Source organism: Apostichopus japonicus, chromosome 5 (assembly GCF_037975245.1).
Source record: "Apostichopus japonicus isolate 1M-3 chromosome 5, ASM3797524v1, whole genome shotgun sequence".
NCBI classification, from domain to species: domain Eukaryota; kingdom Metazoa; phylum Echinodermata; class Holothuroidea; order Aspidochirotida; family Stichopodidae; genus Apostichopus; species Apostichopus japonicus.
The window spans coordinates 2514024-2529429 of NC_092565.1; the positions used below are offsets into that span (position 1 = coordinate 2514024).

The window sequence follows — 15406 nt, forward strand, 5'->3', positions numbered from 1 at the left end:
AACAGTATGTGTGCACATAACTATAAATAGTATGTGTGCACATAACTATAAACAGTATGTGTGTACATAACAATAAACAGTATGTACGTACATAACTATAAGTAGTATGTGTGCACATAACTATAACTAGTATGTGTGCACATATAACTATAACTAGTATGTGTGCACATAACTATAAATAGTATGTGTGTACATAACTATAAATAGTATGTGTGTACATAACTATAAACAGTATGTGTGTACATAACTATAAACAGTATGTACTTACATAACTATAAGTAGTATGTGTGCACATAACTATAACTAGTATGTGTGCACAAATAACTATAAATTGTAAGTGTGTACATAACTATAACTAGTATGTGTGTACATAACTATAACTAGTATGTGTGCACATAACTATAAGTAGTATGTGTGTACATAACTATAACTAGTTAGTGTGCCAGTGTGTCTGTCCAAAATGGTTTGTAGAAGGAACAGTACTACACACTGTCTACTTCCTAATTTATGTCCATAGGGTTAAAAAGAAGTTACACAAATTACATCCATTGTTGCCAGACTATGGCAAGCAATCAAAAAGAAAAACTTTCCTAGCAAAGGATAACTTGAGAACTCATTCTAAAGAACACATGTTCTATCGACAACATACAAGAACCAGTTCAAATCAATGTACTAAATAACTAAGTCATTGCAACAGAAGGGTACGGAAGCTTAACCAAAATGGGGAATGGTAATACCTTGAGAAAGAAGCTGGAGATCCTGCCACAGAGCTTGCCGCAAGCATCGGGGTCTTTTGAAGAGAACATGAGGTCATTAGCTGGGATCCTGTGGTAGGCAATACGCTTGCCTCCACTGATCATCCAGATAATCACATCAGGCATGCTGTTTTGAGGCTGTACGGTATAAAGAAAACAAGGACAGGAAATGTATCACAAAATTAGAACATTAATTATAGAAGTCAAATACTGATCATAGCACTGGTCAGAAATAAAGTTAAAAGCTCAATAAGATAGGAACTCATGTAGGTGTAAATATTGGATGGATTGAAAACTGAAAGAAAAGCCTTAATCCATCAAATGCTAATAATAAACCTGATTTATTTGACAAGGGATCGGTTAAACCTTCCACCTTGCAGAATACAATGAGTGGGGAATTGCTGGTACTTTGTTTTGAGATGATTAACAGAAGCAGCAGTGTTTAAAAATAGAGAATTAAATGTATGGATTTATAGACACTGACCTCCACAGCGAGAGACTTTAGGACATTGAGGTAGCCCTCTACCTCATCAATGGCCTCCTGAACATCCGTGGCGTGTTCTCTCAGTTTTGTTGCCTCAGCGGAGATGGCGATCAGAGCATTGCAACGCATCTGGTACTTCTTGCGGTCAAGGTCGTTGAGCTTATCTTTCGTGGTATCTGCGACCGGTAGAGGTTTGCTGGTGAAATAATGGAAAATATGTCACACATTGTTCACAACCACTACCAGATTGGACACCTACCAAAAAGGATTGCTTTTTAACACATTAATGATGATAATGAACTTCTCAACCCTATGTGAGAACAAGTTTCTCTCAATAGCTCTTGCAGCGCTCATGCTGTAGAGCTGCTTTGATTTTCACATAATGAGAGTTTCTAATGCTCCATTATTAGAGCTATTATAACTTCTATTCAATAGAGGTGCTATACGTTCAATTAATACAACAGAGCTCACATTTAGTCAAAAAGAGTTATCATGCTGTTGAGTCAAAAGTGCTGCTCTAATGTTTAGTTGAATATTCTGTTACTTGGCAACATATACAAAAAATCCAAACAGGAAAAAACCAATGATTTATCCTCTTACTTGCAATCCATGATCAGAGAATCAATCATGCCAATTAACTGAGCTGCAATCTCTGCTGTCGGTGCTCCTGCCTTCATTGTCAGCTTGACACGGGAGAGATTGCTTTCCTGAGGAGGCAACAGCAAAATATTCACAATCATCCATAGTAGACAGAGTATCATGTGTGAATAATTGTCACTGACATTTGGGGGCAGAGGATGTATTGAAAAGTAATATATAATACTAATTTACAGCATAACTTACCAATCGTCTGATTCTGCTGAACAGAATGTTGAGAGACTCCAGTCTCCATGTTATGTCCTCCCAGTCTGAATTGATAATCAACAGAGGCTTGTTCTCTCCCCATGGTAAGAAATGGTACTGACAGCCATCATATACAGCATTGGTAGGCTGAGTAGCAGAGGGTTGTGGTATGCAGCCGTCATCCAACTTGTTACCATAGTTACCGATGCTGACCTCAAATTCAACAGGGTCATCAGTCTCACTGACCATCAGGGCATCTAGCATGGCACAGTAGAGGCGGAACTTGCGTCGCCGTAGGTACTTGCTGACTCTCAGCAAGTCTTCTTCACTGATTGGCTCCATGCTTGTCTCAGGATGCTCTCCTAATTTACTCTCGATGGAGAGCAACACTCGCCCTCTGTAGGCCACACCTTCTCCCTAACAGAGCAGAGAGGAATGAGACATCACATTACATAATTAACTGATCAAATCAGTTACATTTAAAGCAAGGATACAACACCACTTACATTATCTAGGTTAATCATTTAACAATAAAATGAGACCTACAATTAATTAGCTTCTCTTGTCTTAGCATACCTCACTCAGTTATATTTGTACAAATGGTGGTAAATAAATTTACCTTGCCCTTGTTGAGATCTTCAAAGGAATCTGGTAAGTCTGAAAACTCTCTTGTTGAGCCATAGAAGTTGACAAAACACGGTCCAAATGTTGGAAGGAACCCTGTAGAATACATTACAAGGAATTATTCAGAATGGCCAACAAAACAGCAGCAAAGAGGCTTTACCCACAACACAACAACTATTAAAAACTGTGGTGACATTAATGAACATTTGATTTCTGCGAAACAGCACACCATTTCCAAATGCGATACTTTACAACTTTGTCTTTATATTCAACACATCTGTGTCCCTAATTATGAAATATGAACTACTAGTTAACAGTATCATGAATATTCCTCAATCTTCAGTAATGATAGTTCACATATACCACATGATTATTGACCTTCAAAAATTCATATTGCTTTCACTGATTTGATCCACATTGGTTACTATTTAGGTCTTATTTGTCTTAAAAATAATAATTGGTCTTAAAAATGTAAAATGTCCTACCTGAAGCCAAATCTCCTTCTTCTGTTGAGGAAAAACAATATTGAAATGAGAGAGATAGAACTTGCAAGATGCACAGTTCTGATATCATTTAACTATATTAAAATGTAGCACAACTACTTAAACTATATTAAAATGTAGTACAACTACTTAAACTATATTAACATGTAGTACAACTACTTAAACTATATTAAAATGTAGTACAACTATTCAAATGTAGTACAACTACTTAAACTATATTCAAATGTAGTATAACTACTTCAACTACATTAAAATGTAGTACAATTACTTCAACTATATACAAATGTAGTACAACTATTTAAACTACATTAAAATGTAGTACAACTACTTCAACTATATTAAAATGTAGTACCACTACTTCAACTATATTCAAATGTAGTACAACTACTTCAACTATATTCAAATGTAGCACAACTACTTGAACTACATTAAAATGTAGTACAACTACTTCAACTATATAAAACTGTAGTATAACTACTTCAACTATATTAACATGTAGTACAACTACTTCAACAATATTAACATGTAGTACAACTACTTAAACTATATTAAAATGTAGTACAACTATTCAAATGTAGTACAACTACTTAAACTATATTCAAATGTAGTACAACTACTTCAACTACATTAAAATGTAGTACAATTACTTCAACTATATACAAATGTAGTACAACTACTTAAACTACATTAAAATGTAGTACAACTACTTCAACTATATTAAAATGTAGTACCACTACTTAAACTATATTCAAATGTAGTACAACTACTTCAACTATATTCAAATGTAGTACAACTACTTGAACTACATTAAAATGTAGTACAACTACTTCAACTATATAAAACTGTAGTATAACTACTTCAACTATATTAACATGTAGTACAACTACTTCAACCATATTAACATGTAGTACAACTACTTAAATTATATAAAAATGTAGTACAACTACTTCAACTATATTAAAATGTAGCAAAACTACTTCAACTATATTAACATGTAGTACAACTACTTCAACTATAATAAAATGTAGTACAACTACTTCAACCATATTAACATGTAGTACAACTACTTCAACCATATTAACATGTAGTACAACTACTTAAATTATATTAACATGTAGTACAACTACTTAAATTATATAAAAATGTAGTACAACTACTTCAACTATATTAAAATGTAGCAAAACTACTTCAACTATATTAACATGTAGTACAACTACTTCAACTATAATAAAATGTAGTACAACTACTTCAACCATATTAACATGTAGTACAACTACTTCAACCATATTAACATGTAGTACAACTACTTAAATTATATAAAAATGTAGTACAACTACTTCAACTATATTAAAATGTAGCAAAACTACTTCAACTATATTAACATGTACTACAACTACTTCAACTATAATAAAATGTAGTACAACTACTTCAACCATATTAACATGTAGTACAACTACTTCAACCATATTAACATGTAGTACAACTACTTCAATTGTAGTACAACTACTTAAAATAGGCACATCCTGTGATACATTATACAAAACTTGTTGCTTTTGACTTACTATTGAGTAACTGCATCAATTTCCTTGCCAATATTTGAATGTTATTAAATCAATATATAAAAACATTATGGTAATGTTTGCTAGACTAGGTGCCCTTTGGAAAATAACATACAAGAGTGTGGAAATCAAAATATTTCAAATGATGACAAATTAATAACATTAGTAGTCAAAGATACTTTTCCATAAAATTTCATGGAACAAGAAAAAGGGCAAAATTTTTAAATTAGTCGAACAACACAGAACATACACTAAAATATAATAAGGCTTGCAAAAGAAAGTGGATTGCAAAATGAAAATGGAGTTCAAAATGAAAATGTGCATGATAAATATGAATTAAAAAACAAAACAGCAAGTGAACTAACTACTCTATCTTTTATGACTTTCAGTATTAAACAGGAAGTGCACTTTATAACCAATCTGTATTCCAATGAGGTATGATTCATTGCTCACTAGCTGTTGGTGCTTTGTGTTTTTGGATGGTTTTATAACTAACATTCATATAAGGTATTTTCAGGTTTAAGAGGTTAATCCAATCTACTGAGTGTTGCTCTAACCATCCCATTTTGAAATACTACTATTCAAGAAGGAGTTAGTATGAGAAGAGTCCCTGATAAACCCACACTTCAAATGTTGTTGATTGGTTGTCTAATCAAAGTTAACATTGCAGCAAACTGCCATCCGTACAGGATTCACCTACATGTGGTAAAGCATCCAGGGCTTTTCTCTCACATTTATATATATATATATGCTGTCAAGAAATAATGGCTAGAGGGCAGCTCTCCTCTGTTTATTCTAGCATGTACAATTCTAAGCTTGTCTACAATGTGACATCTCTTGTCATGTAAGTACATTTGAATATAAAACATGTTGCATATCTGGAAAGTTCAAAATCCAACATCACCCCATAAGAGGTAGATTTTAACATGTCTTTGAAACTATAGCTAGCTGACTTTTGTACATAGCAATTGAAACATACATTTTATTGTTATTAAGACTAATTAACAGCTCACTTCATTAGTCCAAGGAAGATATACTTCCTTGCATATAATATGGTTCTCCACTTGAGGAGAATCTGGAAACAACTATGTACTGTGAGAATATTAATAGGCAATCAGTTGCTGTTAATATTCACTCACTCACACCAATGTCTAAGATGAGCACATTTTTGGAAACCTTTGTTTTTTAACTTTTGACATATTTTTAAGTATTTATGGACTGCGATCATAAGGAATTATAACAAAGAAAATTGTGCAGCAACCCTCTTATTGTTTGAACAGAAATAATACAGCATGCAGCCATTCTCAACTCTATTCAAAGTTGTATACACTACAGTTCCATGACCCCAACATGTTGATGCTCAGCAAAACCTTCTACTCTAAAGCAAAGACTCAAATCTTTAAGAAAAAAAAAAAACATTTAGAGAAATAAAACAGGTCAACACAATACTTCAAAACAACTAAAGCAACCCAAACAGAATAAGCTCAAAAACTAAGTTGTTTAAATATTAGTGACCGATTAGTTATACCCCCATCACATGCAGAAAAAACACTCAAAAATATAAACTGACCATCATCTTCATTATTCTCACTTCCACCAATTCCACCATTTTCACCTGCTGCAGGAGCTATAAATATATGGTACGTGCATTTTACACAGAGGCAGTAAAGTCAGTCTGACTGAAGAAACCAGTCAATTGTTCTATTAAACTGACAGATGCCTTTAGTCAGCATAGAATAGCATCAACATTCGATATGAAAGGTAGCATAGCATTGCTTGTAAACTTTGCATTTACTTGCTTGCTGAACACTCCGGTCCATGGACCTCCGAAGATCAAAACTTCAGGTCCTCTAACTTTACCCACACATGCTTTGTTGCAATAGATAACCACTTTGTTAATTGAATTTTCTCTTTCATTAGGTAACAGTTTTAATAAGGCCCTACATCAATGACAGAAATTGCTACCATCAGTAGCTTCAAAGTAATGAATCTGACCTGTTGTTTGTTTTACACAGTATGGAATGTCCTCTAGCCATCGATAAATACTGTATATAACAGACTATAGGCAGTCTTAAATGCGGTGATATATGGAAATAAGCAATAGGACATTAGAATTAGGGAGGAAAAGCTGCACTTACTTAATGTACAAAATGATGAGCAAAATTGTGATGAAACAAAGTACAACAGATTGATGGTAGACAGTTCATAAGGAATATATGGGTGCATGGGAAAAATATGCAAAGTGTCATGTAGAATGACTAGGAAATGCAGGAGGGGTGAGGGGGTGGACAGTGGGAGTTGGTGGGTGTGCAAGGTAACACTGAATGTACTGGCATATAACTGCCACATTACTTCACTGCAATTGATAGTATATTACCCACATATTGTTGACAAATATGGACAGACAAGCATAAAATCAGGAAATTTAAAATAGCTAGCCACAACACAAGAACACCTCAGATTTTGTTTGGTTCGATGTACTGTACATGTCTCACAACCTAACAATATACCACAACTAGCTTAAAAACATGATTTCTTATCGCTTATCAAAGCATTAGTTTAATTGCTAAAGGCCATTTAAGTACTTCTCTGAGAGGAAAATGTTAGTTCCTATAAATCCAAAGCAGTAGTCTTCTGGTATTAATATTACTCAACATATCAAAAGGTTTCAATGTATAACATAAGTTCTTCACTTGCAAATCTGTAATAAAGCTGCTCAATATTTAGTTTATTTATAGGGAGTACCCCCCCCCCCCCCCGCCACCCCTCTCCCACCTTTCTCCTAAACTTGGCAGGTCTAGATTGATGCATCGTCATCTTGGTTTCCTATAGTAGGTCTAATTTTGGGCTTTCGATCTTGTTTAATGTTCAAAGAGAAGAACCGACCACACCAGCCGCCACCAATCAGGTTAGTAGAGGGAGGTTAATGACATCACCATGGAAACATGTACTGACCCTCTTCTTCATTGTCCCCTTCAGCTTCATCTTCTTCCTCTTCATCCTCTGTAACAGTGTCAAAGGTCATGGTAATCAAAACAATAATTCTTAAATGTGGACTTAATGTTTTACTCACAAGTTACAAATGAATAAGACCAAAACATACATAGACAAACAATGGGTTCAAGAACTGTTACTGCTTGCTTGAAAATGAAACAGTGATGAAGGTCTGAAAAGAAAGGGTATCAAGTCTTAAACCATCATTCTACCTGGACTTCCACCCCTGCTAGGCTGAGAACAATGCATCAGAGGCAAAGAGGTGTCTGAGGGACTGGTCTAGCATAATATTACCTCTTGGAATGTGTCAAAACTAAAACTAAGGATAAAGAATTATGGTGTTTGGTTTGCATGGCATTACACGAAAACTAAAATAGAAAGAGTTGGACATTTTAAGCAAACCAATATTACACCAAATTTTGACAATTTTGCAAAACTGCAACATCTAAGTAACTTGTGATTGTCAATATTACCAACAGTTAAAGGTAATTCTTGTCCGATCTATGCCGCAAGATTGAGGAAAGTAGCATTTCAGATTCCTCCTGTGAGCTCTGCCTGATATATATATTACCAACTTAACCATAAGTAAAATTGGGGAAAGATGAAATATAATTAGTTTACAACATGAATCTATGAATTTCCATAGTCTGCTTGTCACAACTGACTGTTTACCTTCTCTTGAATACAATTTTTATTACGATCACAAATCTCTGCTTGAAAGTAACCAGCAGAAACTTGATTACAATTGGTACCATCATTAATTGCTTCTTATCCACCAGTCCTGTGCCAACTTTAAGTTTTCAGTGAGGTTTTTCCATACAATCAAGGAACCTGTATGCTTATTAATCAAAGTATGCAGTAGCTATGTTTATGTTTGGTATTGCATTAAGAAGATGTAAGAGTTAAAAGTTTTAACACTGTAGTAGTGGACTAGAGTATGTAAGCAATACCTTTGGCAACATAAATAAACAGGTTATGTGCTGTAACAATTTGTATTGGTTTGTATTATTACGATGTGTGTTTTCTCACTGGGTTATGTAACTTTGTAGTATGTAACCTATACCTTGTTATTGTACAGTATGTTAATAACACAAAACAGTGTCTGTTATAGACAATATAGTCTCTGCGGTTCACTCAAGCCCCTGACAATATGTCTGCAGTACACACTGTGCAAGTCAAGCTAGTTTCTACAATACAAGTGACTCTCTACCAGGCATTGTATATCTGCAAACATTGTATATATTGACAAACACATATTTTAACCAGTTGAACCATCTACAGCACACAAACATCATGACAGTGTACACAAACCTCTGCCAAGTATAGTTCACAATTCAGACAAAGTACCGGTTGAGGAGTTATAAATATTGTGTACACACTGCTCTTTAGTGTGTATCATCTGACCCTATGACAGTAACTCTAAAGTTACCATAGCAATCCAAACAGCATACCAAACAAACCTCAAATAATACAAAAGCCTATTCTAATATATTCATTTGACTCACTCAGGGAGGAAGGGCAGGAAGTAAAATATAACCACAGTACACTCAGTTCACCATCATTACTATATTGTCTTTGTCGGAAACTATGTTCGATTCGGCATGTGTTTGCCCAGAGTTGCACTGACAGAATTGTCGATCCGTTTGTAAAAAGACATGGCTACAGAATAAGGAGCCACCATTTTAAATAGTGAAATGAGACGGATACAGGAAGTGGTAATCAAATAGTTAGATGCTTTAAGCTGGATTGAGCAGAGTTTGAAGCTCTCACCTTTTATCTGTACTATAACAACAAGGATATGATTACATGGCATTAGCTGGAAAGACTGTACGTCATGAACACTGAATGAAATGTAATTACAACAAAGGACTCTTTCATGAGGTCTGTTTTTGATGAATATTGCAAGTTTTGAGATAGTTGCAGATTGATTTGTATAAAGCCTGAAGCAAACAGGGAGAGCACCGTGCTACCTTGTACGAGAGAGGCTTCGCTGTCGTTATCACTATCGGCATCACCTTGTCCAGGATAAGCCTCATCATCTTCCACTAGATATTATCAAAAGTAGAGTGTTACATATCCATGTCTACATCAATCATGTATCACCATATTCAAACATTTAAATGTAAAACAGGTACACTTGTTTTTTTTAACATAGCCAACACCAAAACTTGGATGCAACAAAGTTGCTTTTCTACCAGTAAGTTCATTTACTGAATAAACTTACGACAGAATTTGCAAATGTGTAATCTGCGGTTGTACAACTCTGTGTACATGTGTTATTCTCATGTTACAAAACATGCAGTGAAGTTTGCCACTAAAAAATGCTTTCTTCACATTTTAAGATGAAATAAGGCCCCTAAAACAGTCTGTGAAGCCTATACTATTTTGTTGGTCTTAAATTTACCTTCTTGGCCAGGACTGGAAATTGCAGGGAGGTCTATGAATGCTGTACCAATATAATCATTCCCAGTCAGTCGATCCCTGCGGATAGAAACACAAATTCAGCTTTACTACTTTATGACACTTCATAATAAACTTAGAAACAAATTGTGGTACATTTATCAAAGACAAATAAAAACATCCTAGAATTGTGAGCCTTCAAATCTCTCACTTCCCTATACAACTACAACTTTCAAAACACACAAGAATAATCTGTCCTTGGACTAACATTTTCTTTCTTGAGACTGCTTGCTTACATGGTAGAGCAAGATACAAGTCATTTGGAATACTCTATTTAATATATGTAAGCCATAGAGTCAATTATGAGATACTCTATGTAACATATGTAAGCCATAGAGTCAATTATGAGATACTCTATGTAACATATGTAAGCCATAGAGTCAATTATAAGGTACTCTATGTAACATATGTAAGCCATAGACTCAATTATGAGATACTCTATGTAACATATATAAGCCATAGAGTCAATTATGAGATACTCTATGTAACATATGTAAGCCATAGACTCAATTATGAGATACTCTATGTAATATATGTAAGCCATAAAGTCAATTATAAGGTACTCTATGTAACATATGTAAGCCATAGACTCTATTATGAGATACTCTATGTAATATATGTAAGCCATAGACTCTATTATGAGATACTCTATGTAACATATGTAAGCCATAGAGTCAAATATGGGATACTTTATTTAATATATGTAAGCCATAGAGTCAATTATGAGATACTCTCTGTAACATATGTAAGCCATAGAGTCAATTATGGGATACTCTATTTAATATATGTAAGCCATAGAGTCAATTATGAGATACTCCATGTAACATATGTAAGCCATAAAGTCAATTATAAGATACTCTATGTAACATATGTTAGCCATAGACTCAATTATGAGATACTCTATGTAACATATATAAGCCATAGAGTCATTTATGGGATACTCTATTTAATATATGTAAGCCATTGAGTCAATTATGAGATACTCTATGTAACATATGTAAGCCATAGAGTCAATTATGGGGTACTCTATTTAATATATGTTAGCCATAGAGTCAATTATGAGATACTCTATGTAACATATGTAAGCCATAGAGTCAATTATGGGGTACTCTATTTAATATATGTAAGCCATAGAGTCATTTATGGGATACTCTATTTAATATATGTAAGCCATAGAGTCAATTATGAGATACTCTATGTAACATATGTAAGCCATAGAGTCAATTATGGGGTACTCTATTTAATATATGTAAGCCATAGAGTCAATTATGAGATACTCTATGTAACATATGTAAGCCATAGAGTCAATTATGGGGTACTCTATGTAACATATGTAAGCCATAGACTCAATTATGGGATACTCTATTTAATATATGTAAGCCATAGAGTCAATTATGAGATACTCTATGTAACATATGTAAGCCATAGAGTCAATTATGGGGTACTCTATGTAACATATGTAAGCCATAGACTCAATTATGGGGTACTCTATGTAACATATGTAAGCCATAGACTCACTTATGAGATGCCATAAAGTCAATTATAAGGTACTCTATGTAACATATGTTAGCCATATCTGAGTCAATTATGAGATACTCTATGTAACATATGTACTGTAAGCCATGGACTCAATTATGTTTTGCCATACTTTCCCAAGTCTATCTCCTATGATAACACAGCCATGAGTGTTCTATCTCAAATGAAAGTGATCATGACAACTTAAAAGATGACCTATTTATTACCTACTTCTGGATAAACTGCATATAATACCTTCAAATATGTCAAACATTATGTTTAACATAAACACAGATTACGATAATTATTACAGAAATGCAGCAAGCTAACACTAATGTGTCCCAATGAAAACTAGATTCTAAGCAAGATCTCACCAATCCATCATCTGCAACTTGATCCTTTCACACATAGATGGAAACTGTGGAGAGAGTTGAACAAATACCATATTGCCTTTACTATTTCTTTAAAACGAGTAACAAACATACACAAATATGTCACACATGTAACATCGAATGGTACATTGCAAAATGTTTGAAAATATGTGTATCGGGCCAATATCGGGATGGGAATACTGATTATCGGACAAAAACCGATATTGGCAATATCAGCACAACACTAATTAGGGAGCTCATCGGTGACACAAGGTTTGTTTCAAGGTTTGGCAAGGGTATCCCCCTGTTTCCCCCAAGGGTATCCCCATGTTTCCCCCAAGGGATCCCCCTGTTTCCCCCAAGGGTATCCCCCTGTTTCCCCCAAAACCTCCATCAAGATACGGTAATTTTCTCGCTCGATTAATTTCCAAAATGACCATTTTGGGATATTTACCTTGCTTCATCAGTCACCTGCTCTCCTGGCAACTAACCCACCGAGTAGGACCATTATTATACTGGAGGGGGGAGGGGTGGGGTAGGACCTGCTACTCAGACCATGATGGGAGCAAAGGATAATATATCAGTTTCTCAGTAACTGATCTATGTTAAAGAAAACAATATAGCCCTTGTTTGGATCCAATCTGTTTTTATATTAAAGATCAAGTTAAACATGATGCGCATGACAAAATTATTGAAGATAATACACTTTCCTCACCCGAATACCGAGTCTGAGGATCATGTTCCAATCAGGATGGTCATTACACTGCTTCACCTCAGTTTCAATCTAAAAATAAAGAAAACATGAGGAATTAAAAAGTTCTCAGAGTTCTTGATTTCTAGATCATAAGCAAACTTTTTAGCATTATTTATATCCTTTGATAAAACGAACAATAATCGTTGGTTCTCTGTTCATCTCATGGGAGCGGACTTGGGAAAATGAGCAAATTAACTCATCGACCATTTCAGCCAAATGTTCTCTTATAATACATTGGTACTGAATGGCTTCCTGTTTGACCCATGTCATTCCTTGTCTATTCAGGCAAAGAATTGATGCTGTCTAAGAGAGAAAACACAGGTGAGTCTTTTTTGGATTGCATGCTGCGTAGCAGATGGCAGTTGTTGGTACTGCAGAATTACAAATCATGTTATACCCAGTTAACCACCACATCCAGTGTCAAACTAGATGCTGCTTTAAGGTCCTTTCAATGCAGAGATGTCAGATTGGCTTGCAAACTACTTGCTAACACACTTTTGTTACTGATTTTGACTGTTTACCTGTTGTCCTGCAAAATCGATGACCATGAAAGGATCTACCAATTCCTTCTGTTTGTCTGCACCAAAGAGTTTCTTGACACCTTCAAAGAATGCAGGATCCACTAGAAAAGAGAAGAAAATGTGAACACTACGTAAGCAATGGTCTGCCAAAAATATGTCACATGGCTAACCAACCAACGATGTTCATACTGCCACACCAACACAGGCAATCAAATGTGTTATACCTGACTCTTTAATAATGTCCATCAATAGCTAGATATGTGACTTGCATTTGCAATGCTTTCATTAGCCAAAACTGACTGTTTATGACTGCATATCTGACTCTCAGTGACTGTATGCGTGATCAGGTGATCAAGAAATGATCAATAATTACATACCTAACTGTTGATGACTGCATATCTCAGGGGATCAATACATGATCAATAAATACATACCTGACTGATTGAATATATGAGACTCTCAAAGACTACATGTGTAACACCTCTCACCATTTATGTACATGACATCAAATTAACACATATGACAACAAACCTTACCCTATTATAAAGTATGATTGGCTACGACTACATATCTGACTTTCTGTGATTTCAGTGATTAAAGATTTGTCAATTAACAGATAGACCTACTCTGAGGAATCTCTTCTGCATGGTAAACCTTGATGACAAACATTCCTTTCCTTAACTGCATACCAGCTGGTCTTAGAAGGTTTCTGTAGAGAAATGGGAAGTAACAGACCAAGGTATTTTTCAAATCATAAATATTCAAATGACAATGCAATGGATGCTTGTATCCTACATCTTAGTTTACAAAGTGTCACATAAAGCCAAGAACATTTTGAGCTACTTGCACTTTTCACAACAATTTGTACACATTTCAGCATTGGATTAGGTAAATTGAGAAGTGGGGGGGGGCAGTAGAGAGTACATGACCTGGAATTTCAAGTTTCAAGCCTGTTGCTTGATAAAGTCTTATCATATTTTATTTCTGTACAGGGTTGGCGAGGAAGGTGATATGTAATGCAGAATTCCTAAACGCATCCCTCATTAAAATTTATTTTAACTTATCACACTTACGACTGCATGTCATCCCCTTCTGACTTTTTGAAAACCTGCAGGGAGCAAAAAGATGAAATGGATTAACGGTTAAAGAACAAAGGCATGTGTAAATGAAAGAAGATTTTTGGGACTGATGACCTCAATCGACATTTGAGATTTACATTAATCTAAAGAGATTCTTGTACTTGTAATTGTACTAAATTGGATCCAAATATTCCATACAGCGTTCATCAAACCTTCATGTATCATTTATGGAGTTTTCAGGTTTCAGAATTTGATCTCTGTTGATTTCAGATGATCTTTGACCTACATGAAAAACTATGCAATTCTCTAACACATCAAGAACAACCTACATATACTAAATATGAAGTTTATTTAGGGATTTTTACTTAAGGAGTTTGAGTTAACAAGCTTTCCAGATTTTTACCTCTGGTGACCTCAGATGACCTTTGGTCTCTACGACAAGCCAATCACTTACTAATATGAAGGCACATAGTAAGTATGAACTTAATCCATCATGTACTTTGAGGGAATCACATACACGCACCCATACACATACACCATTACCATCGCACAGATTCCTCTTACATTCCGCATGGAATCCAATAACATAAACGACTTACAGGTGTGCTTATATTCTTAAGGTTAGAAACCACTTACAGGAGCATCTTCACCAGTGGTCAAGACAGACATGCTAGCTTGAAGATAGCCCTTAGGTCCAGCCTGGGCATCATCAGCATTGGTCAAGAGTAACCACTTGTTCAGGAAACAGTGGTCATCCTCCTCATAGATGGTACCAACATCCAACTGGAAATTCCCAATCAGGGCATCACTTCTGAGTTTCTTGGAATTGAACACCTGAATAAAACAAAACAAAACACAAAAGCTTGCCATTACAACTGCTGACATTCCACGTTTTCCGTTTCTTGCCAAATAGAAACAGAACAAATGTCAACCTATGGAGTCAG

The 15406-nt window shown here is 35.0% G+C and overlaps 1 protein-coding gene across 21 annotated transcripts in view; it reads right to left on the reverse strand.

The window, feature by feature from the left end:
* Positions 1-15406, reverse strand: part of LOC139967290 (myoferlin-like) — a 96391-nt gene that overhangs the window by 54685 nt on the left and 26300 nt on the right. For 19 of the 21 annotated variants that reach the window (XM_071970915.1, XM_071970926.1, XM_071970928.1 and 16 more), the window contains exons 9-23: positions 15099-15296; positions 14457-14491; positions 14010-14092; positions 13384-13484; positions 12824-12892; positions 12112-12155; positions 10167-10243; positions 7724-7771; positions 6339-6395; positions 3192-3212; positions 2702-2802; positions 2083-2499; positions 1840-1946; positions 1240-1435; positions 738-893 (exon numbers count right to left, since the gene is read on the reverse strand). In XM_071970915.1, the coding sequence (XP_071827016.1) occupies positions 738-893; positions 1240-1435; positions 1840-1946; positions 2083-2499; positions 2702-2802; positions 3192-3212; positions 6339-6395; positions 7724-7771; positions 10167-10243; positions 12112-12155; positions 12824-12892; positions 13384-13484; positions 14010-14092; positions 14457-14491; positions 15099-15296 (1710 nt within the window). Of the gene's footprint in view, positions 1-737; positions 894-1239; positions 1436-1839; positions 1947-2082; positions 2500-2701; positions 2803-3191; positions 3213-6338; positions 6396-7723; positions 7772-9732; positions 9808-10166; positions 10244-12111; positions 12156-12823; positions 12893-13383; positions 13485-14009; positions 14093-14456; positions 14492-15098; positions 15297-15406 lie in introns of all 21 variants that reach the window. The other 2 variants (XM_071970925.1, XM_071970919.1) reach the window with 2 other exon arrangements.